The following is a 22,408-nucleotide window of genomic DNA, read 5'->3' as shown; positions in this document are numbered from 1 at the left end:
CAAAAAAAGGAAAATCCACCCCAAAAAAGGAAAATCCACCCAAAAAAAGGAAAATCCCTCCCCCAAAAAAAGGAAAATCCACCCCCAAAAAAGGAAAATCCACCCCCCCAAAAAAAGGAAAATCCACCCCAAAAAAAGGAAAATTCCCCCCCAAAATAAGGAAAATCCACCCCCAAAAAAAGGAAAATCCACCCCCAAAAAAAGGAAAATCCCCCCCCAAAAAAGGAAAATCCCCCCCAAAAAAAGGAAAATCCACCCCCAAAAAAAGGAAAATCCACCCCAAAAAAGGAAAATCCCCCCCAAAAAAAGGAAAATCCACCCCAAAAAAGGAAAATCCACCCCCCAAAAAAAGGAAAAACCCCCCAAAAAAAGGAAAATTCACCCCCAAAAAAAGGAAAATCCTCCCCCCCCAAAAAAAGGAAAATCCCCCCCCAAAAAAGGAAAATCCCCACCCAAAAAAAGGAAAATCCACCCCCAAAAAAAGGAAAATCCTCCCCAAAAAAGGAAAATCCATCCCCAAAAAAAGGAAAATCCACCCCCCAAAAAAAGGAAAATCCACCCCCCAAAAAAAGGAAAATCCACCCCCCAAAAAAAGGAAAATCCACCCCCCAAAAAAAAGGAAAATCCACCCCCAAAAAAAGGAAAATCCACCCCAAAAAAGGAAAATCCACCCCCAAAAAAAGGAAAATCCTCCCCAAAAAAAGGAAAATCCCCCCCAAAAAAAAGGAAAATCCCCCCCCCAAAAAAGGAAAATCCCCCCCCAAAAAAAGGAAAATCCACCCCCAAAAAAAGGAAAATCCACCCCAAAAAAAGGAAAATCCACCCCCAAAAAAGGAAAATCCCCCCAAAAAAAGGAAAATCCCCCCCCAAAAAAAGGAAAATCCACCCCCCCAAAAAAGGAAAATCCCCCCCAAAAAAAGGAAAATCCCCCCAAAAAGGAAAATCCCCCCCAAAAAGGAAAATCCCCCCAAAAAAAGGAAAATCCACCCCAAAAAAAGGAAAATCCCCCCCAAAAAAAGGAAAATCCACCCCCAAAAAAGGAAAATCCACCCCCAAAAAAGGAAAATTCCCCCCAAAAAAAGGAAAATCCCCCCCCAAAAAAAGGAAAATCCACCCCCAAAAAAGGAAAATTCCCCCCCAAAAAAAGGAAAATCCCCCCAAAAAAAAAGGAAAATCCCCCCCCAAAAAAAGGAAAATCCCCCCCCAAAAAAAGGAAAATCCCCCCCAAAAAAAGGAAAATCCACCCCAAAAAAAGGAAAATCCCCCCAAAAAAAGGAAAATCCACCCCAAAAAAGGGAAATCCCCCCCCAAAAAAAGGAAAATCCCCCCCCCAAAAAAAGGAAAATCGCCCCCCAAAAAAGGGACCCCAAAATAAGAGAAGGAAACCCCCCAAAAAACCAAAAATGTCCCTCAAGAAATTCCACAGCTGGAGTAAAAGTGAAATTTGGGGAGGGGGGAATGAGGGGAGCTCCCCAAAAAGAGGAACCCACAAAAAAGGACACCCCAAAATCAATAAATCCCCCTGAGAAAAAGGGGAATTTAAGGGGGTTCAGGACCTTCTCTCTGTGAGAGATTTGGGGGTTCAGGGCCCCTCATGTGAGAGATTTGGGGGTTCAGGACCCTCATGTGAGAGATTTGGGGGTTCAGGGCCCCTCATGTGAGAGATTTGGGGGTTCAGGACCCTCTTTGGGAGAGATTTGGGGGTTCAGGACCCTCTTTGGGAGAGATTTGGGGGTTCAGGACCCCTCATGTGAGAGATTTGGGGGTTCAGGGCCCCTCATGTGAGAGATTTGGGGTTCAGGACCCTCTTTGGGAGAGATTTGGGGGTTCAGGACCCCTCATGTGAGAGATTTGGGGGTTCAGGGCCCCTCATGTGAGAGATTTGGGGGTTCAGGACCCCTCATGTGAGAGATTTGGGGGTTCAGGGCCCCTCATGTGAGAGATTTGGGGGTTCAGGACCCTCATGTGAGAGATTTGGGGGTTCAGGGCCCTCTTTGTGAGAGATTTGGGGGTTCAGGGCCCCTCATGTGAGAGATTTGGGGGTTCAGGACCCATCATGTGAGAGATTTGGGGGTTCAGGGCCCCTCATGTGAGAGATTTGGGGGTTCAGGGCCCCTCATGTGAGAGATTTGGGGGTTCAGGACCCCTCATGTGAGAGATTTGGGGGTTCAGGGCCCTCTTTGGGAGAGATTTGGGGGTTCAGGGCCCCTCATGTGAGAGATTTGGGGGTTCAGGACCCTCTTTGGGAGAGATTTGGGGGTTCAGGACCCCTCATGTGAGAGATTTGGGGGTTCAGGACCTTCTCTCTGTGAGAGATTTGGGGGTTCAGGACCCCTCATGTGAGAGATTTGGGGGTTCAGGACCCTCTTTGGGAGAGATTTGGGGTTCAGGACCCCTCATGTGAGAGATTTGGGGGTTCAGGACCCCTCATGTGAGAGATTTGGGGGTTCAGGGCCCCTCATGTGAGAGATTTGGGGGTTCAGGGCCCCTCATGTGAGAGATTTGGGGGTTCAGGGCCCCTCATGTGAGAGATTTGGGGGTTCAGGGCCCTCTTTGTGAGAGATTTGGGGGTTCAGGGCCCCTCATGTGAGAGATTTGGGGGTTCAGGACCCCTCATGTGAGAGATTTGGGGGTTCAGGGCCCCTCATGTGAGAGATTTGGGGGTTCAGGACCCTCTTTGTGAGAGATTTGGGGGCTCAGGGCCCCTCATGTGAGAGATTTGGGGGTTCAGGACCCTCTTTGTGAGAGATTTGGGGGTTCAGGGCCCCTCATGTGAGAGATTTGGGGGTTCAGGGCCCCTCATGTGAGAGATTTGGGGGTTCAGGACCCTCATGTGAGAGATTTGGGGGTTCAGGACCCCTCATGTGAGAGATTTGGGGGTTCAGGACCCTCTTTGTGAGAGATTTGGGGGTTCAGGGCCCCTCATGTGAGAGATTTGGGGGTTCAGGACCCTCTTTGGGAGAGATTTGGGGGTTCAGGACCCTCTCTGTGAGAGATTTGGGGTTTCAGGACCCTCTTTGTGAGAGATTTGGGGGTTCAGGGCCTTCTCTCTGTGAGAGATTTGGGGGTTCAGGACCCTCATGTGAGAGATTTGGGGGTTCAGGACCCTCATGTGAGAGATTTGGGGGTTCAGGGCCCCTCATGTGAGAGATTTGGGGGTTCAGGACCCTCTTTGGGAGAGATTTGGGGGTTCAGGACCCTCTTTGTGAGAGATTTGGGGGTTCAGGACCCCTCATGTGAGAGATTTGGGGGTTCAGGGCCCCTCATGTGAGAGATTTGGGGGTTCAGGACCCCTCATGTGAGAGATTTGGGGGTTCAGGACCCTCTTTGGGAGAGACTTTTGAGGCTCAGGGGGGTCCCTGTGAAGATTTGGGGCTTTGGGGTCGCCCCATGAGGATTTTTGGGGTTCAGGGTCTCCTCCCAGGAGGATTTTTGGGGTTCAGGGTCCCCTCCCAGGAGGATTTTTGGGGTTCAGGGTGCCCTCCCAGGAGGATTTTTGGGGTTCAGGGTCCCCTCCCAGGAGGATTTTTGGGGTTCAGGGTCCCCTCCCAGGAGGATTTGGGGGTTCAGGGTCCCCTCCCAGGAGGATTTTTGGGGTTCAGGGTCCCCTCCCAGGAGGATTTTTGGGGTTCAGGGTCCCCTCCCAGGAGGATTTTTGGGGTTCAGGGTCCCCTCCCAGGAGGATTTTTGGGGTTCAGGGTCCCCTCCCAGGAGGATTTTTGGGGTTCAGGGTCCCCTCCCAGGAGGATTTTTGGGGTTCAGGGTCCCCTCCCAGGAGGATTTTTGGGGTTCAGGGTCCCCTCCCAGGAGGATTTTTGGGGTTCAGGGTCCCCTCCCAGGAGGATTTTTGGGGTTCAGGGTCCCCTCCCAGGAGGATTTTTGGGGTTCAGGGTCCCCTCCCAGGAGGATTTGGGGGTTCAGGACCCCCCTCACTCACCAGCACAGGTCTGGCAGCGCCCAGTTCTCTCGATGACGCCCTGCCGGGGGTCCATGAGCCCCCCCAGTTTGGGGCGTCCCCCCTCGGTGGTTTCGGGGTACTTGATGCCCCCCTCGGTCACCGACATCCGTTTCTGAGGGGGAAAAGGGAAACTGAGGCACCTGGGGACCCCCCCAAATTCATCCACGAGCTCCCCTCAAAAATCCTAAATGGGTGGGGGGCACCCCAAGAGACCCCATCGGGTGACAACAAACGCTTTAAATCACCCCAAAATTCCACCTGGGCTCTCTGAACAACTCCCAGGGACCCCAAAATCCCTCCAGAGCCTCCTGAGTGACTCTCAGGGACCCCAAAACCCCTCCAGGGCCTCCTGAGTGACTCTCAGGGACCCCAAAACCCCTCCAGGGCCTCCTGAGTGACTCTCAGGGACCCCCAAAACCCCTCCAGGGCCTCCTGAGTGACTCTCAGGGACCCCAAAACCCCTCCAGGGCCTCCTGAGTGACTCTCAGGGACCCCAAAACCCCTCCAGGGCCTCCTGAGTGACTCTCAGGGACCCCCAAAACTCCTCCAGGGCCTCCTGAGTGACTCTCAGGGACCCCAAAACCCCTCCAGGGCCTCCTGAGTGACTCTCAGGGACCCCAAAACTCCTCCAGAGCCTCCTGAGTGACTCTCAGGGACCCCAAAACCCCTCCAGAGCCCCCTGAGTGACTCTCAGGGACCCCAAAACCCCTCCAGGGCCTCCTGAGTGACTCTCAGGGACCCCAAAACCCCTCCAGGGCCTCCTGAGTGACTCCCAGGGACCCCAAAACCCCTCCAGGGCCTCCTGAGTGACTCTCAGGGACCCCAAAACCCCTCCAGGGCCTCCTGAGTGACTCTCAGGGACCCCAAAACCCCTCCAGAGCCCCCTGAGTGACTCTCAGGGACCCCCAAAACCCCTCCAGGGCCTCCTGAGTGACTCTCAGGGACCCCCAAAACCCCTCCAGGGCCCCCTGAGTGACTCTCAGGGACACCCAAACCCCTCCAGAGCCCCCTGAGTGACTCTCAGGGACCCCAAAACCCCTCCAGGGCCTCCTGAGTGACTCTCAGGGACCCCCAAAACTCCTCCAGAGCCCCCTGAGTGACTCCCAGGGACCCCAAAACCCCTCCAGGGCCTCCTGAGTGACTCTCAGGGACCCCAAAACCCCTCCAGGGCCCCCTGAGTGACTCCCAGGGACCCCCAAAACCCCTCCAGAGCCCCCTGAGTGACTCTCAGGGACCCCCAAAACTCCTCCAGAGCCTCCTGAGTGACTCCCAGGGACCCCCAAAACTCCTCCAGGGCCTCCTGAGTGACTCTCAGGGACCCCCAAAACTCCTCCAGGGCCTCCTGAGTGACTCTCAGGGACCCCAAAACCCCTCCAGAGCCCCCTGAGTGACTCTCAGGGACCCCCAAAACTCCTCCAGAGCCCCCTGAGTGACTCTCAGGGACCCCAAAACCCCTCCAGGGCCTCCTGAGTGACTCTCAGGGACCCCCAAAACCCCTCCAGGGCCTCCTGAGTGACTCTCAGGGACCCCCAAAACTCCTCCCCAACACTCAAAGCTCTTCCAGAATTCCCATAAAAACCTCCAGGTGTCCTTACAGCAACCTGAAGTTTTCCAAACCCCCCCCATAAACACCTCCAGAGATCCAAAGCCCCTCGGGACACCCTAAAACCCCTCCAAGGTACCCCAATGCTTTTCCCGAGGCCTCCTGGGCACCGCCAGACACCCCAAAATTCATCCCGAGGCTCCCTGAGCCTCTCCTAGGGACGCCAAAACGCTGCCAGGGGATTCTGAGCCCCTCTCGGACACCCCAGTGCTGTTCCAGAGGCTCCCTGGACACCCCAACACCTTCCTGAAGCTCCTTTGTGTCCCCAAAACCCCCTGAGGACCCCCCAAATCCCTCTCCGAGCTCTGCCCTGTCCCCCCATTCGGCCCCCCGGGCCTGTGGGGGGCGCTGTCCCCTCACGGGGCCTCTCCGCTCCCCGCTCTCGCTGCCCCGGCGCCATTTCCCGCCGCCGTTCGCCCTCAGCCGCCGGCCCCCGCTCCCGCCGCGGGCCCCGCGGTTCCGTCCGCGCCGCCCCGGCCCCGGTACCATCTCATCGGGGCTGAGGATCCCGAACTGGACTCGTTTGATGGTGCGCAGCGGGCAGGCGCTGTCGCCCGAGGGCGGCCCGCCGTGCATGGCGCCGGTGGGGCCGCGGCCTCGCGCCGCTCCGACTGATCGGAACCGACCCCTTCACGGAGGGGGTTGAGGGAGCGGGGAGTTTGAACCCCACCGGTGAACCGGGAGGTGGCGCCTCACGGAGACCCCGGCACGGAGCTTCTCCTTTTTCGCTCCGGCCGCTCCGCGCTCAAGGCGCGACTGAGCGGTGTGAAGCACCGGCGGCTCCTTATATAGACTCGGCCCCCGCGCGCCGCCGGAGGGGGCGTGCCCGGAGCGTACCAAACGCCTCACAGGACAAAGGGGGATGAGTGGAAAAAAAACGGCGGGAACGAAAGGAAGCCGCGAGTCCCATCACGGTCCGTGAGGCGAGCGAGGAGCGGGAAAGGGGCAGGCAGTCGGCGGCTGCTCCGTGAAGGCCTCACGGGACGCGCCGTCGTTGGACTCCTCGCTTCCATCACGGTGGGATCGGTTCATGAATATTTTATTTTAAAAGCGCCGCCCCCCCCCCCCGAGCCCAAAAGCCGAGAGATCGCGGGGGCGGAGGGAGGTCGGCGAAGTGACCTCAGAAGCTGGCGGAGATTGACGGAGATAGCCGATGTACTGACGGAAGTGGGCGGAGATCGCCGAAGAGCCTCCGGAGAGTGACGGAAATGATCGAAGTCAACCGGCGGTGCCCGAATGTTGACGGAAAGAGACGGAACTGGCCGAAGTATTGGCGGAAGTTTTCGAGGGGTGCCGAAGCATGAACGGAAAATACCGGAAACTGCCGAATATCTGACGAATATCTGACGAAAGTTGCCGAAGCGAAGACGGACGGTGCCGGAAATGGGCGAAGCACCGCTCCAGCCGCGGCCTGCGCAGCCCCGGCCTCGCCCGCCCGGCCCGGCCGCTCCCGGCGCTCCCGATCCGGCTGGGGCGGCTGGGAAAGGCCGAGGCTTTGGGGCCTGTTCCGGAGGGGTCCTGGGGAAGGGGCTGGGCGAGGCGAAGTGGGATTCAGGAGTATTTTAGGAGCGGGAAGGGGAAATTTGAGGGGGCAGGAGGGGTTGGGGGCGCAATTAAGGGCTTGAAGGTTGTTGACAGAGCAGGAGGGGTGTGGGGTTATAATTGGGGTAGGAAAGGGGCACTTAGAGGGGCAGGAGGGTTTGGGGGGCAATTGCAGACAAGGAGGGGGATTTAGGGGGGCAGGAGGGGAGTTTGGGGTGTTTTGGGGCAGCAGTGGGGTTTGGGGGGACAAGTGGAGCAGTAAAAAAAAGTTTGAGGAGAGTTTTGGAGAGGCAGGAAGGACTAGGGGCCATAAATGGAGGGGAAAAAAGGAGAATTTTGGTGTTTGGAGGTCAGGGAGAGGCATCCAGGAGGAGCAGGAGGTTTTGGGGACAATTATGGCCAAAAAAAAGGGGAATTTGGGGGAAGAACGGCAGAGAGGGGGATTGGGGGAAGGAAAATGGTGTTTGGGGGGGCACGAGGGGTTTGGGGGGATTTGGGGGCAGAGAAGGAGAAATTTGGGGAGAAGGGGGGGGATTTTGGGGGTCAGGAGTGGGGGGAGTTTCCACCATGTCACCCCAGGAGAGGGGAGACACGGTGTGATGTCACAAGGTGTGACATCACAGGGTGTCACCGGGCCATGGCGTGAGCACAGCACAGCCGGACACGCCAGGTGACACGAGTGTGACACAGTCTGAGGTACAGCCCAAAGGTACAACCTGACCCGTGACACACAAGGCGGCACGACTGTGACACCGTGTGACAGCCTCACAAGGTACAGTCGGACACAAACTGTGACAAATGTGACACAAATGTGACACAGTCGGAGGTACAACCCGACGGTACAACCTGACACAGCCCCACATGGCACAGTCAGACACGAAATGTGACAGGTGACACGACTGTGACACCGTGTGACAGCCTCACAAGGCACAAGCAGACACCAAATGTGACAAATGTGACACGTGACACAATGTGACAGCCCCGCACGCTACAGTCGGACACGCCCCACCCCCACCACGGTGACAATGCCACACGAGGTGACACCTGAACCCTCCCCAACACCCCGAGCAGGGTCCCCTGCTACACCTGGCCCTGCCTGTGGTGGCCTTGGTGCCGTTGTCCCCTGGTTTTGTCACCGTTTTGTCCCCTGGTTTTGTCACCGTTTTGTCACCGTTTTTGGGCTGTGGCTCCGTGGTTGTGTCCTCGGTTGTGTCCCCACTTCTGTCCCCATCTCCCTCTCGTTTTGTCCTTTTTTGTGTCCCTTTAACCCCAAATTCGTCCCCACTTCTGTCTCCTTGTGTCCCCAGCTGTGTCCCCTCCTGTGTCACTTCGTCCCCCATTTGTGTCCCACTCGTGTCCCCTGTCCCCTCAGCCCTGTCCCCCGTATCCCTTGCTGCCCCCCAACTCTGTCCCCACTTTTGTCACCCCCTGCCGGTGTCCCCTGTCCCCTCCACATCCCCCATCTGCCTGTGCCCCCCCCGGGGTTGTGTCCCCCACTTGTGTGTCCCCAAATGTCCCCCCGAGTTATGTCCCCACTTTTACCCCCACACTGTGCCCCCCCCACCCTCCTGTCCCCCCCCAGTTGTGTCCCCCAAATGTCCCCCTGGTGTCCCCCCCATCCCCCTCGCCGTGTCCCCCTTGTCCCCCCCCCACTCCGTGTCCCCCCCCATGTCCCCCCTTCCCCTCCCCCGGTGTCCCTCTCGGGGTCCCTCTTCCCCCCCGCGATGTCCCCCACGTATCCCCCGTGTCCCCCCCGGTGTCGCCCCCCCGGTGCCCCCCGCGTGTCCCCCCCGGTGTCGCCCCCCCGCATCCCCCCGTGTCCCCCCCCCCCCCCCCGGTGCCCCCCGGTGTCCCCCCCCCGGTGTCCCCCCCGTGTCCCCGCGCCGTGGGGCGGGGGGGTCCCTCCCTCCCTCCCACCCGGGGCCCAACGCGCCGCCTCCATCTTGTGCCGCCGCCGCCGCCGCCGCCGTCGCGACATCACCGGCCCCGGGACAGGCCCCGGTAACGACCCCCCCCCTCCTCCCCGGGACCCCCGAGGCCCGCCGGGACCCCCCCCCTCCTCCCTCCCCCGCGGGGTCCCCCCCGCCCCCCTCCCGCCGCTGTCACCGCAGCGAGACCCCCACGGGATGGGGGAGGGGAAGAGGAGGGGGCGACACCGCGACCCCCACCCCACCCCCCCCCCCCGCACTGCCCCGGGTCACGCCCACCCCCCTCATTCCCCCCCCGCCCCCTCCCCGCCCCCCCGAGCCCCCCGGGCCCTCCCCAGCCAACCTGGCAGGACCCCAAAGTGTCCCCGGGGACCCCCAAAGTGTCCCCAGGGACCCCCAAAGTTCTCCGGGACCCCCAAAGTGCCCCCCCCGCCCCAAGCCGCCCCTCCCCCGCCCAGGACCCCGCTCTGACCCCCCCCAATGACACCCGGCACCCCCCAAACGCTGCTGGGGGGGGGGGACCCCGGGGGGGGTGACAGGGGTGACACCGGGGGTGACGCGGGGGTTGGGGGGGGTGGCTGCGTGTTTGTGCCGGGGTGGGGGGGCCCGAGGGGGGTGTGGGGGGCGCGTGCGGGGGTTGTTTGTGCGTGTGCGGGTGTTTGTCCGTCCGTCTGTCCGAGCGTGTCGTGTCCGTGTGGGGCTGTGCGTGTGCGGGTGTTTGTCTGGGTGTTTGTCCGTCCGTCTATCCGAGCGTGTCGTGTCCGTGTGGGGCTGTAAGTGTGCGTGTGTTTGTGTTTGTCTGGTTGTTTTTCTGGGTGTTTGTCCGTGTGTCCCAGCGTGTCGTGTCCAGGTGGGGCTGTGCGTGTGCGGGTGTTTGTCTGGGTGTTTGTCCGTCCGTCTGTCCGAGCGTGTCGTGTCCGTGTGGGGCTGTGCGTGTGCGGGTGTTTGTCTGGGTGTTTGTCCGTCCGTCTGTCCAAGCGTGTCGTGTCCGTGTGGGGCTGTAAGTGTGCGTGTGTTTGTGTTTGTCTGGTTGTTTGTCTGGGTGTTTGTCCGTGTGTCCCAGCATGTCGTGTCTGTGTGGGGTTGTGCGTGTGCGGGTGTTTGTCTGGGTGTTTGTCCGTCCGTCTGTCCGGGCGTGTCGTGTCCAGGTGGGGCTGTAAGTGTGCGGGTGTTTGTCTGGGTGTTTGTCCGTCTGTCTGTCCGAGCGTGTCGTGTCCGTGTGGGGTTGTAAGTGTGCGTGTGTTTGTGTGGGGGTTTGTCCGTCCGTCTGTCCGAGCGTGTCGTGTCCGTGTGGGGCTGTAAGTGTGCGTGTGTTTGTGTTTGTCTGGTTGTTTTTCTGGGTGTTTGTCCGTGTGTCCCAGCGTGTCGTGTCCAGGTGGGGCTGTGCGTGTGCGGGTGTTTGTCTGGGTGTTTGTCCGTCCGTCTGTCCGAGCGTGTCGTGTCCGTGTGGGGCTGTGCGTGTGCGGGTGTTTGTCTGGGTGTTTGTCCGTGTGTCTGAGCATGTCGTGTCCGTGTGGGGCTGTGCGTGTGCGGGTGTTTGGGTGTTTGTCCGTCCGTCTGTCCAAGCGTGTCGTGTCCGTGTGGGGCTGTAAGCGTGCGTGTGTTTGTGTTTGTCTGGTTGTTTGTCTGGGTGTTTGTCCGTGTGTCCCAGCATGTCGTGTCTGTGTGGGGCTGTGCGTGTGCGGGTGTTTGTCTGGGTGTTTGTCCATCCGTCTGTCCGAGCGTGTCGTGTCCGTGTGGGGCTGTGCGTGTGTTTGTCTGGGTGTTTGTCCGTGTGTCCCAGCGTGTCGTGTCCGCGTGGGGCTGTGCGTGTGCGGGTGTTTGTCTGGTTGTTTGTCCGTCTCTGGTTGTGTGTCTGTGTCAGGGCTGTGTGCGGGTGGGTGTTTGCGCGTGTCTGGTTGTTTGTGTCAAGTCCTGTGTCCGGTTGTTTGTGCGGTTGTTTGTCCGTCCATCCAAACGTGTCGTGTCCGTGTGGGGCTGTGCATGTCCAGTTGTTTGTCTGTCTGTCCGAGCGTGTTGTGTCCGTGTGGGGCTGTGCGTGCCCGGTTGTTTGTCCGTCTCTGGTTGTGTGTCTGTGTCAGGGCTCTTTGGGGGCTGTTTGTCCATCTCTGGTTGTCTGTTTCAAGTCCTGTGTCCGGTTGTTTGTCCGTGTCCGGTTGTGCACCCTTATGAGGGTTGTGTGGGGGTTGTTCGTGTGCGGCTGTGCACCTGCCTGTGCTCGTGGCTGTTGTGTGTTCCCGTCCGGTTGTGTGTCACTCCCTGTGCGGTTGTGCACCCCTGTCAGGGTTGTGTGAGGCTTGTTTGTCCATGGGCGGTTGTGCCTCTGCCTGTCAAACGTCCCTGTGTGGTTGTGTCACGTTGTTGTGCGGTTGTGCACCCGTCTGAGGGTCACGTGAGTGTTCTTTGTGCCGTTGTGTCACGCTGCTGTGTGATTGTGTGCCCGTCTGAGGGTCGTGTGTGTGTTGTCTGTGCGGCTGTGCTCATGCCCCTCCCCGTGGGGGCGTGTCAGCCGTCCCTGTGCGGCTGTTGCCCCGTGTGCGGTTGTGTCTCTGCCTGTTGCCTGTCAGTGTCCCTGTGCCGTTGTCCCTCCGTGCCAGGGGTGTGTGGGGGCTGTTGCTGTGTGGCTGTGCGCTGGCGTGCGGCTGTGAGCGCGTCACACCCGCGCGCGGTTGTGCGTCAGTTTGAGGGCTGTGTGGGGGTTGTTCTTCCATCTACAGCCGTCCCTCTGCGGGTGAAACACCCGGGTGGGGGTGGTGTGGGGGTGCTTTGAGTGCGGTTGTGCACCCGTGTTCGGTTGTGTGTCACATCCGTGTTCGGTTGTGTGTCACACCCATGTTTGGCTGTGTCACCTGTCCCCGTGCAGTTGTACATCCATGTTTGGTTGTGTGTCACACCCACGTCTGGCTGTGTGACGTGTCCCTGTACTGTTGTACAGCCATGTTTGGTTGTGTGTCACACCCACGTGTGTCACATGTCCCTGTACTGTTGTACAGCCATGTTTGGTTGTGTGTCACACCCACGTGTGTCACATGTCCCCGTGCGGTTGTACACCTGTGTTCGGTTGTGCATCACATCCGTGTTCGGTTGTGTGTCACACCCATGTTTGGTTGTGTCACGTGTCCCCGTGCGGTTGTACACCTGTGTTCGGTTGTGTGTCACATCTGTGTTCGGTTGTGTCACACCCACGTCTGGCTGTGTCACGTGTCCCCGTGCGGTTGTACACCCACGTTCGGTTGTGCGTTGTGTCTGTGTGTACCCATGCAGCTGTGCGGGGTGTTGTGCCTGTGTCCGGTTGTGTGTCCGTGTGCGGCTGTTTGTCTGCGTCCGGTTGTTTGTCTGTGTGTGGTTGTTTGTCCGTGTGTGGTTGTGTGTCCGTGTGCGGCTGTTGTGTCCAACACGTGTTGTGTATGTGCAACAGGTGCTGAGGCTGTGGGGTGGGTGTGTCAGCTGTGCGTGTGCACAGGTGTGTGGGGGTGTGTGTGTGACACTGTGCAGGGGGGTGTGTGTGTGTCCAGGTGTGTGTGTGCGTGTGTGTGTGACACTGTGCAGGGGGGTGTGTGTGTGTCCAGGTGTGTGTGTGCGTGTGTGTGTGACACTGTGCAGGGGTGTGTGTGTGTGTCCAGGTGTGTGTGTGCGTGTGTGTGTGACACCTGTGTTGTTGTGTCACACCTGTGTTTTTCTCTATGTGTCACACCTGTGTTTGTGTGTATGTCACACCTGTGTTTGTCACACCTGTGTTTGTGTGTATGTCACACCTGTGTGTCACCTGTTTGTGTGTGTCACACCTGTGCGTGTCACACCTGTGTTTTTCTCTGTGTGTCACACCTGTATTTGTGTGTATGTCATGCCTGTGTGTCACACCTGTTTGTGTGTATGTCACACCTGTGTTTGTGTGTATGTCATACCTGTGTGTGTCACACCTGTTTGTGTGTGTGTCACACCTGCGCGTGTCACACCTGTGTTTTTCTCTGTGTGTCACACCTGTTTGTGTGTATGTCACACCTGTGCGTGTCACACCTGTTTGTGTGTGTGTCACACCTGTGCGTGTCACACCTGTGTTTTTCTCTATGTGTCACACCTGTGTTTGTGTGTGTGTCACACCTGTGTTTGTCACACCTGTGTTTGTATGTCATACCTGTGTGTCACACCTGTTTGTGTGTGTGTCACACCTGTGCGTGTCACACCTGTGTTTGTGTGTATGTCACACCTGTTTGTGTGTATGTCACACCTGTGTGTGTCACACCTGTGTTTGTATGTCATACCTGTGTGTCACACCTGTTTGTGTGTGTGTCACACCTGTGCGTGTCACACCTGTGTATTTCTCTGTGTGTCACACCTGTTTGTGTGTGTGTCACACCTGTGCGTGTCACACCTGTGTATTTCTCTGTGTGTCACACCTGTGTGTGTTCAGGTGTGTGTGTGTCCCACCTGTGTTTGTGCCACACCTGTGTTGTTGTGTCCCACCTGTGCGTGTCCTGTCCCCCCCTCCCCCTCGGGCTGTCCCCCCTCCCGCCCGTCACGCGCTGACACTTCCGCGTCCGCCCCTCGTCCCCTTTAACCCCGCCCCTTTGTAGCCACGCCCCTTTAACCACTCCCCCTTTTCTGTCCCCGCCCCCTCAGCCTCCGCCTGCTCCTTCAACACCGCCCGCGGCAGGACGGGGCCCCGTGACGTCACTCCCAGCCCAGCCAATGAGCATCCAGGTGAGCTCATGACGTCAGCGGCGCGCGCGCTTCCTTAGCACGGGATGGGCGTGGTCGCGGGGACTGGGTGGGCGTGTCCCGGCGCTCCCAGCCCCCTGATTGGCCGCAGGTGAAAGGTGTGTCCGGAGGGGGGGAAGGGGGAGGGGTCGGGGGGTGTTCCCATGGCAACAGTTGGGTGACACTGCCCCCCTCCCCCCCCCCCCCGGTGACGTCGCGGACGGGACGCCGCTGTCAGGCGGCTCCGGGGGTACCTGGGGGGCGGGGGAGGGGCGGGGGGGATGGGGGGAGGGGTGGGGGTCCCGGGGGCGGTTGGGGTGCACGGGGGGGTTCCTCCGCCTTCCCCCCCCCTCAAATTCCCCCGGGAGGTTCCGGTTGTCCCCGCCCCTCCCTCCCCCTCCCACCTGTGTCACCTCCCCCCCCAGGTGTCACCCCCTGCCCTCCGCTGTCGCTGTCCCCATCCCCCCCCGTCCCTGCTGTGGGTGTGACACACCCCCATAACGTAACAGCCATGACGTCACGCTGCCCCGCCCCCTCTCCGTGTTGTCACCGGTGTCCCCTCGTGGTGACGTCATGCCGCCATCAACCCTCCCCCGGCGCAGTGACGTCACACCCATCCCCTCACAGTGACAGTCAGCCCATGACGTCACTCACGTGATGACGTCACCACCCAGCACCCCCAGATGACGTCACGCCCCTCCCTTTGCTGTGACGGTGGCGTCACCATGGAGAATCCCTCGATGTCACTTTGTCACCCGCGTCCGGGTGTTGTGACCCCTCCAGTGACCCCGGCTACCCCCAAATCCGGTTGTTCCCCCCCCAAATCCAGGTGTTCCCCCCCAAATCCGGGTGTTCCCCCCAAATCCGGTTGTTCCCCCAAATCCGGTTGTTCCCCCCCAAATCCAGGTGTTTCCCCAAATCCGGTTGTTCCCCCCCAAATCCGGTTGTTCCCCCCCAAATCCGGTTGTCCCCCCCAAATCTGGCTGTCGTGACCCCTCTCTCGGTGTGTCCCCCCCCCCCCCCCAGGAGGCCTGGCCGGCTGTGACCCCCCCCCGAGGACCCCCGGAGCTGCAACACCCAGTCCATGAGGGCCCCGCGCACAGGTGGGCACTGGGAGGGACTGGGTGGTACTGGGGGGTACTGGGAGGGCACTGGGGGGGTACTGGGAGGGCACTGGGGGGTACTGGGAGGGACTGGGAGGGACTGGGAGGGCACTGGGGGGTACTGGGAGGGCACTGGGGGGTACTGGGAGGGACTGGGAGGGCACTGGGTGGCACTGGGAGGACACTGAGGGATACTGGGAGGTACTGGGGGATACTGGGAGGTACTGGGGCATACTGGGGAGCACTGCGTTCCTCCCCGGTGGTTCTACCCCGGCTCCCCCCGCGGTTCCCGGTGGTTCTGCCCCCGCTCCCCCCCGTGGTTCCCGGTGGTTCTGCCCCGGCTCCCCCCGCGGTTCCCGGTGGTTCTGCCCCCGCTCCCCCCCGTGGTTCCCGGTAGTTCTGCCCCCGCTCCCCCCCCTCCGTTCCCAGTGGTTCTGCCCCGGCTCCCCCCCGTGGTTCCCGGTAGTTCTGCCCCCGCTCCCCCCCCTCCGTTCCCAGTGGTTCTGCCCCGGCTCCCCCCGTGGTTCCCGGTGGTTCTGCCCCCGCTCCCCCCCCCTCAGTTCCCGGTGGTACTGCCCCCGCTCCCCCCACGGTTCCTCCCCGGTGGTTCGGTCCCGTCCGCCATTTTGAGCCGCCTCAGGCCGGGCAGGCCCCGACACAAAATGGCGGCGCGGGGCCTGGTATGGCGACCCCGGGACAGGGGACAGGGCACCCAAAACCTCCCAGTGACCCCCGGGACAGGTGACAGAGTGACCCCAGAACCCCACAGTGACTCCAAAACCTCGCAGTCACCCCCGGGACAGGGGACACCAAACCCCAGTGTGACCCCGGGACAGGGGACACCAGAGTGACCCCAAAACCTCCCAATGACCCCCGGGACAGGTGACAGAGTGACCCCAGAGTGACCCCGGGGACAGGGGACACCAAACCCTGGAGTGACCCCAAAACCCCAGAGTGACCCCAAATAGCAAACCCGGGGTCTGGGTGACCCCAAACCGTGGCCCCACCCACCCAGATGACCCCAAACCATGGCCCCCACCCATCCAGGTGATGCCAAATTTTGTCCCTGCCCAGCCAGGTGACCTCAAACCGTGTCCCCACCCCTATAGGTGACCCCAAACCATGTCCCCACCCCCATAGGTGACCCCAAACCGTGTTCCCACCCCCATAGGTGACCCCAAATCATGTCCCCACCCCTATAGGTGACCCCAAACCATGTCCCCACCCCCATAGGTGACCCCGAACTGTGTCCCCACCTCCATAGGTGACCCCAAACCATGTCCCCACCCCCACAGGTGACCCCAAACTGTGTCCCCATCCCCACAGGTGACCCCAAACCATGTCCCCACCCCCATAGGTGACCCTAAACCGTGTCCCCACCCCCATAGGTGACCCCAAACTGTGTCCCCACTACCAAAGGTGACCCCAAACCGTGACCCCACCCCCATAGGTGACCCCAAACCGTGTCCCCGCCCCCATAGGTGACCCCGTCCCCCCGTCCCCCGCAGGTGGCCGGCGCGGGGATGGCTCCGGTCGTGGAGGTGTCGGACGCCGGGCACTGCCGGGCGCTGCTGCTGGAGCTGAACGAGCAGCGCCTGCGGGGGCAGTTCTGCGACGTCACCATCATCGCCGAGGACACCAAATTCCGCGCCCATAAAAACGTCCTGGCCGCCTCCAGCCCCTTCTTCAAGCGGGCGCTGGCCCAGGAGCCCACCTGCCCCTCGCCCGCCCAGGTGCTGGAGCTGCCGGGCGTCCAGGCCGGCGTCTTCTCCGACGTCCTCAACTTCATCTACAACTCGCGCCTGGCCGTGCCCTCGCCGGCGGCCGCGCGGGGCGCTGGGGGCCGTGGGCCGGCGCCTCGGCATCCCCTCGCTGCAGGGCCTGGAGGCCGGGCCCCCCGCTCCTCCTCCTCCGCCTCCTCCGCCTCCTCCTCCTCCTCCTCCTCCTCCTCCTCCTCCTCCTCCTGCTCCTCCGCGGGACATGAACGGCACCTGGAGCCCCCCCGCGCCCGCCGCCGAGCTCACCTGCGCGGCGCAGGAGGGCGAGGAGGCGGCGGCGGCGGCGCCGTCGTCGCCGTCGTCGCTGCGGTGCGGGCTGTGCGGGCGCGGCTTCGGCTCGGCGGCGGCGCTGGGCTTCCACGCCAAGCTGCACCGCGGGCGCCGCGGGCTGTGCTGCCGGCACTGCGGCAAGAGCTTCATCCACGTCAAGCGCCTGCAGACGCACGAGGTCGGCTGTCGCGACGGCGACGGCGACGCCACCGGCAGCGCCGGCGCGGATGTCACCGTCACCACTGCCGCCGTCACCGCGACCAACGCGGCGGCGGTGGCGGCGGCGGCGCCGAGGGCGGCCAAGAAGGCGCTGCTGCTGCGGCACCGCGCGCTGGAGCCGGGCGCGGAGCAGGAGCCGCTGGTCAAGGTGGTGGACGGGCAGGTGCTGTACCTGTGCGGGGTGTGCCAGCGCTCCTACATGACCCTGTCCAGCCTGAAGCGCCACGCCAACGTCCACTCGTGGCGCCGCAAGTACCCGTGCCGCTACTGCGACAAGGTGTTCGCGCTGGCCGAGTACCGCACCAAGCACGAGGTGTGGCACACGGGCGAGCGCCGCTACCAGTGCATCTTCTGCTGGGACACCTTCGTCACCTACTACAACCTCAAGACGCACCAAAAAGCCTTCCACGGCATCAGCCCGGGGCTCATCGCCTCCGAGAAGACGCCCAACGGCGGCTACCGGCCCAAGCTCAACGCGCTCAAGCTCTACCGCCTGCTGCCCATGCGGGCCAACAAGCGGCCCTACAAGACCTACAGCCAGGGCGCCATGCCCGACGGGGCCGCGCCGGCGCCGGCGGCCGCGCCGGGGGACGCCGGGGTCACCGCCTACCCGCCGGCGGCGCCGCCGCGGCCGGAGCCCGCCTCGGTCATCGCCTTCGGCCGCGTGGCGCCGCCCTCGGTCATCGTGCGCGGCGGCGGCGGCAGCGGCGCCGCCTCGGTCATCGCCTACAACGGCCGGGCGGGCGAGGAGGCGCCGGGAGCGGCCGAGGCGCCGGCGGCGGCGCCGGTGACGCCGGCGGTGCCCATCAAGAAGCAGGTGCTGCGCGAGTACATCGAGGCGCAGCGCGCCGCCGCCGAGGAGGGCGCGACTGCGGCCGCCGCCGCGCCCCAGAACGCCTCCGGCGGCGGCCGCACCATGACCTACGTGGCCAAGCCGGCCTACGCGGGCTCGGCGGGCGAGGGGCTGTGCCAGATCACCGTGCGCATTGGCGAGGAGGCCATCGTCAAGCGCCGCATCTCCGGCACCGACCTGCGCGGCGACGGCGCCGGGGAGCGCCGCGGCGACAACGACAGCGACGCCGAGGACCGGCTCTGGCGGCCCTACTACTCCTACAAGCCCAAGAGGAAGGCGGGCGGCAGCGCCGGCGCCGTCCCCGGCGTCACCAAGAAGGCGCGGTGGCGGCGCAAGCTGCGCTCGCTGCGGCGGGCGCCGGGGGATGAGGCCGGCGGTGACAATGACAATGACAATGACAATGGCGGCGGCGGCGGCAACGCCAAGCACGGGGACGCGGCGCGGCGCCGGGAGCGGCAGCACCCGTGCCGGGTGTGCGGGAAGAGCTTCCCGGCGCTGCGGAAGCTGCGGAAGCACCAGCGGGGACACGAGGGCGGCGCCGCGGTGACGTCGTCGTCGTCGTCGGCGGTGGGGACGTCGTCGTCGTCGTCGTTGGGCCGCGTGGGGCGGCGGCCGTCGCTGCGCTTCACCTGCCCCACCTGCGCCAAGGTGTGCAAGACGGCGGCCGCGCTCAGCCGCCACGCCCAGCGGCACCGGCGGCGCTCGCCGGGCTCGCCGCGGGGGTCAGCAGAGGGGTCAGCAGAGGGGTCACCGCCGGGGTCACCACCGGGGTCACCAAGGTCACCACCGGGGTCACCAAGGTCACCGCCGGGGTCACTGCCGGGGTCACCGCCGGGGTCACCGCCGGGGTCACCGGCGCCTCCCACGGTCATCGCCTACACCCCGCCGGCCGCAGATAAAGGGGGGGTCCCGGTGTCCCCCGCTGTCACCGGCGCGGCGCCGCCGCCACCACCACCCCCCACGGGTGACACCGGCGGGGCTGACGTCACGGGTGACGTCACGGGTGACACCCCCGGGGGGGGGTTCCCGGTGCAGGAGCAGCCGCTGGCTCTGCTCTGCCGGGCCGCGGGGGGAGGGGACCCCGAGCTCGGGGACAGCGCCGGGGGTGGGGGGGGGGTGGGGACACCGCGGGGGGGTCCTCGCGCCGCCCCTCCCCCCCCGGCCCCTCCCCCCCCCCGGCCCGTTCCCGTTGCCCTTCGGGCCCCGCCTGGTGGCCGCCTACCCCTTCCCCTTCCCCCTCCCCCTGGCCCTCGTCCTCCCCGAGCCCGAGCGGGGCTTCCTGGGGGGTGGGGGAGGGGCGGGGGGGGCGCCCCTCCCCCCCCCCAGCACGGCCCCCCACCCCCCCAGTTTTGGGTTCCCCGCTGGGGGAGGGGAACGGCCCCGCAAAGCGGGGGGGGGGCACCTGAGGGGTGGGGGAGGGGTCCCAAAAGTGAGGGGGGGGTCCCTGCCTTGTATTGGGGGGGCACTGGAGGGGGTGGGGGTCCCACAGAGGTTGGGGGACCCCGTAGAAAAGGGGGGGGGGCCCATAATTGGGGGAGGTCTTCCATGGGCCCCATAGGAAATGAGGGACCCCAAAATTTGGGGAGGGGGCCATAGAAGAGGGGGCTCCCCATAAATTTGGGGAGGGGTCCCCTAGAGGTTCATGGCCCCCATAGAATTTGGTGGGGGGGGCGCCCCCCCTAAAGTTTGGGGGTCCCGTAAGAGGTCGGGGGTCCCCATAAGGAATTTGGGGGTCCCCATAAATTTGGGGAGGGGTCCAGCAGAGGTTTATGGACCCCCACGGACGTTTAGGGGAGCCCCGGAGATGTCGGGGGTCCCCAAAATCATGGGGGGAGGGGTCAATAGGAAATGGGGACCCCCATAGAATTGGGGGGAGGGGTCACAGGGACCAGTATGAGACTGGGGGAGGGGCACTGGGGATACTGGGAGGTGGGAGGGGCTCCCAGTCACCCCAGACTGGGGGGAGGGGTCTCCACCCCCCCCCCCCTCCGAGCACAGGGACCCCCAAACCAGCAAAGCCCCCCCCCAACAGCCCCTCCCCCACTCCAGAGCCCCTCCCCCCCCCCCGCAGCGTTTTGCACCCCCCCAGGGCCCCTCCCCCACTAGAGGGGCCCCTCCCCCTCCCCTCCCCCTCCCCCCCCCAGAGTCGGGGCCCCCCCCACTATCCCGGGGCCCCCCAAAATCCCCAGTGCCGCCCCTCCCCCCCCCATGGCACCTTAGCGGCATCGCAGCGACATTCCAGCGGGGGGAGGGGCGGGCGTGCAAGGCGGGCGTGCAAGGGGCCGGGGGGAGGGGCCGGGGGTGGCAGTGAGCGTGTAAGGGGGGGGTGTGTGCAATGTGAGTGTGCAAGGGGGGTGTTTGTGCAATGTGAGCGTGCAAAGGGGGGTGTTTGTGCAATGTGAGTGTGCAAGGGGGGTGTTTGTGCAATTCTGAGTGTGCAAGGGGTGTGTATGTGCAATGTGAGCGTGCAAAAGAGGTGTTTGTGCAATGTGAGCGTGCAAAGGGGGTGTTTGTGCAATGTGAGCGTGCAAGAGGGGTGTTTGTGCAATGTGAGCGTGCAAAGGGGGGTGTTTGTGCAATGTGAGTGTGCAAGGGGGGTGTTTGTGCAATTCTGAGTGTGCAAGGGGGGTGTTTGTGCAATGTGAGCGTGCAAAAGAGGTGTTTGTGCAATGTGAGCGTGCAAAGGGGGTGTTTGTGCAATGTGAGCGTGCAAGAGGGGTGTTTGTGCAATGTGAGCGTGCAAAGGGGGGTGTTTGTGCAATGTGAGCGTGCAAAGGGGGGTGTGTGTGCAATTCTGAGTGTGCAAAGGGGTGTTTGTGCAATGTGGGTGTGCAAAGGGGGTGTTTGTGCAATGTGAGTGTGCAAGGGGGTGTTTGTGCAATTATGAGTGTGCAAGGGGGGTGTTTGTGCAATGTGAGTGTGCAAAAGAGGTGTTTGTGCAATTCTGAGCGTGCAAGGGGGGTGTTTGTGCAATGTGAGCGTGCAAAGGGGGTGTTTGTGCAATGTGAGCGTGCAAGGGGGGTGTTTGTGCAATGTGAGCGTGCAAAGGGGGGTGTTTGTGCAATTCTGAGCGTGCAAGGGGGGTGTTTGTGCAATGTGAGCGTGCAAAGGATTCTCCTTGAGCAGTTGTGAGTGTGCAAACGGGTCCCCGTGCAATTCTGAGCGTGCAAGGCCCCCCCTCGTGCAATTCTGAGTGTGCAAGGCCCCCCCCGTGCAAATCTGAGTGTGCAAACGGGTCCCCCGTGCAATTCTGAGCGTGCAAGGCCCCCCCCTCATGCAATGGTGAGTGTGCAAGGCCCCCCTCGTGCAAGGCCCGGCTCTGGGGGCGATCCTCGTGCAAACCCCCCCTTGCACACCCCCCCGCCCCCCTTGCACACCCCCCGCCCCCCCCCTTGCACACCCCCCCGCCCCCCCCTTGCACACCCACGCCCCCCCCCCCGCTCCGTTGCACACCCACTCACACTCAGCTCACACTCTGCCACACCCGCCGAGCGTGCGAGGGGCGTGCGAGGACCCCCCCCTCGTGCAAAGCGCGTGTGCAAGGCCCCGCCTCGTGCAAGCCCCGCCCCTTTCCCCGCCCCTCCCCCTCCCCCCCCGCGGCCCCTCCCCCCTTTTGCACTTTCGTGGCCGCGTTTGCTACTGACGGACCCGCCCCGCCCCTCCCCCACAGCGTCCCCAAGGTCCCCGAGGTGTCCCCAAGGTGTCCCCTCCCCCCCCCTCGGTGTCCCCTCCCCCCCCCGGTGTCCCCTCCCCCCCCCCCCGAGCGCACTTTAGGGGCAAAACCGAGCGGAAAAGGGCAAAAAACGGAGCGGGAACGGGGACAGGTGACAACGGGGGGGGGAGGGAGGGGAGGGGACAGCCGGGTGACACCGAGGGGGGGCCACCGGGGGGGGTGACCGAGGGGGGGGATGTCGCCAAGGGGTGGCCCTGGGGGTGTCCCCAAGGGGATGTCCCCAACGAGGTGACCCCATGGATGTCCCCAAGGGGATGGCCCTGTCCCCCCCTCCGGGATGTCCCCAAGGGGATGGCCCTGTCCTCCCATGGATGTCCCCAAGGGGATGGCCCTGTCCCCCCCGGGATGTCCCCAAGGGATGGCCCTGTCCTCCCCCGGGATGTCCCCAAGGGGATGGCCCTGTCCACCCATGGATGTCCCCAAGGGGATGGCCCTGTCCCCACCGGGATGTCCCCAATGGGATGGCCCTGTCCCCCCCGGGATGTCCCCAAGGGGATGGCCCTGTCCCCCCCGGGATGTCCCCAATGGGATGGCCCTGTCCCCCCCGGGATGTCCCCCAAGGGGATGGCCCTGTCCCCAATGGGATGTCCCCCCCAGGGGATGGCCCTGTCCCCCAGGGGGTGGCCCTGTCCCCCCCGGGATGTCCCCCAATGGGATGGCCCTGTCCCCCCCGGGATGTCCCCAATGGGATGGCCCTGTCCCCCTCTGGGATGTCCCCAAGGG

At 63.0% G+C, this 22,408-nt stretch overlaps 2 protein-coding genes and 1 long non-coding RNA gene across 3 annotated transcripts in view; 2 read left to right on the top strand and 1 right to left on the bottom strand.

The window, feature by feature from the left end:
- Positions 1 to 6,320, bottom strand: part of POLR2A (RNA polymerase II subunit A) — a 73,308-nt gene extending 66,988 nt beyond the window's left edge. Inside the window, exons 1-2 of the mRNA XM_059872660.1 lie at positions 6,048 to 6,320; positions 3,938 to 4,070 (exon numbers count right to left, since the gene is read on the bottom strand). Of these exons, the coding sequence (XP_059728643.1) occupies positions 3,938 to 4,070; positions 6,048 to 6,137 (223 nt within the window). The 5' untranslated portion in view covers positions 6,138 to 6,320. The remainder of the gene's footprint in view (positions 1 to 3,937; positions 4,071 to 6,047) is intronic.
- Positions 6,321 to 8,993: 2,673 nt separating this feature from the next.
- ZBTB4 (zinc finger and BTB domain containing 4) lies at positions 8,994 to 19,358 on the top strand. Its single transcript, XM_059872610.1, is given in 6 exon segments — positions 8,994 to 9,104; positions 13,652 to 13,732; positions 14,756 to 14,832; positions 16,341 to 16,660; positions 16,662 to 19,162; positions 19,300 to 19,358. Coding segments are annotated over 3 exon segments (2,865 nt in total). The 5' UTR covers positions 8,994 to 9,104; positions 13,652 to 13,732; positions 14,756 to 14,832; positions 16,341 to 16,355.
- A 735-nt stretch (positions 19,359 to 20,093) lies between these two features.
- Positions 20,094 to 21,325, top strand: LOC132341278 (uncharacterized). The gene is made up of 3 exons (XR_009490138.1): positions 20,094 to 20,337; positions 20,429 to 20,640; positions 21,054 to 21,325. It is a non-coding gene; the product is annotated as an uncharacterized LOC132341278 (long non-coding RNA).
- The last annotated feature ends 1,083 nt before the right edge of the window (positions 21,326 to 22,408 follow it).

The sequence above is a fragment of the Haemorhous mexicanus genome, chromosome 37 (genome assembly GCF_027477595.1).
Source record: "Haemorhous mexicanus isolate bHaeMex1 chromosome 37, bHaeMex1.pri, whole genome shotgun sequence".
Taxonomy (NCBI): domain Eukaryota; kingdom Metazoa; phylum Chordata; class Aves; order Passeriformes; family Fringillidae; genus Haemorhous; species Haemorhous mexicanus.
This window is presented reverse-complemented; position numbering and strand designations above follow the sequence as displayed.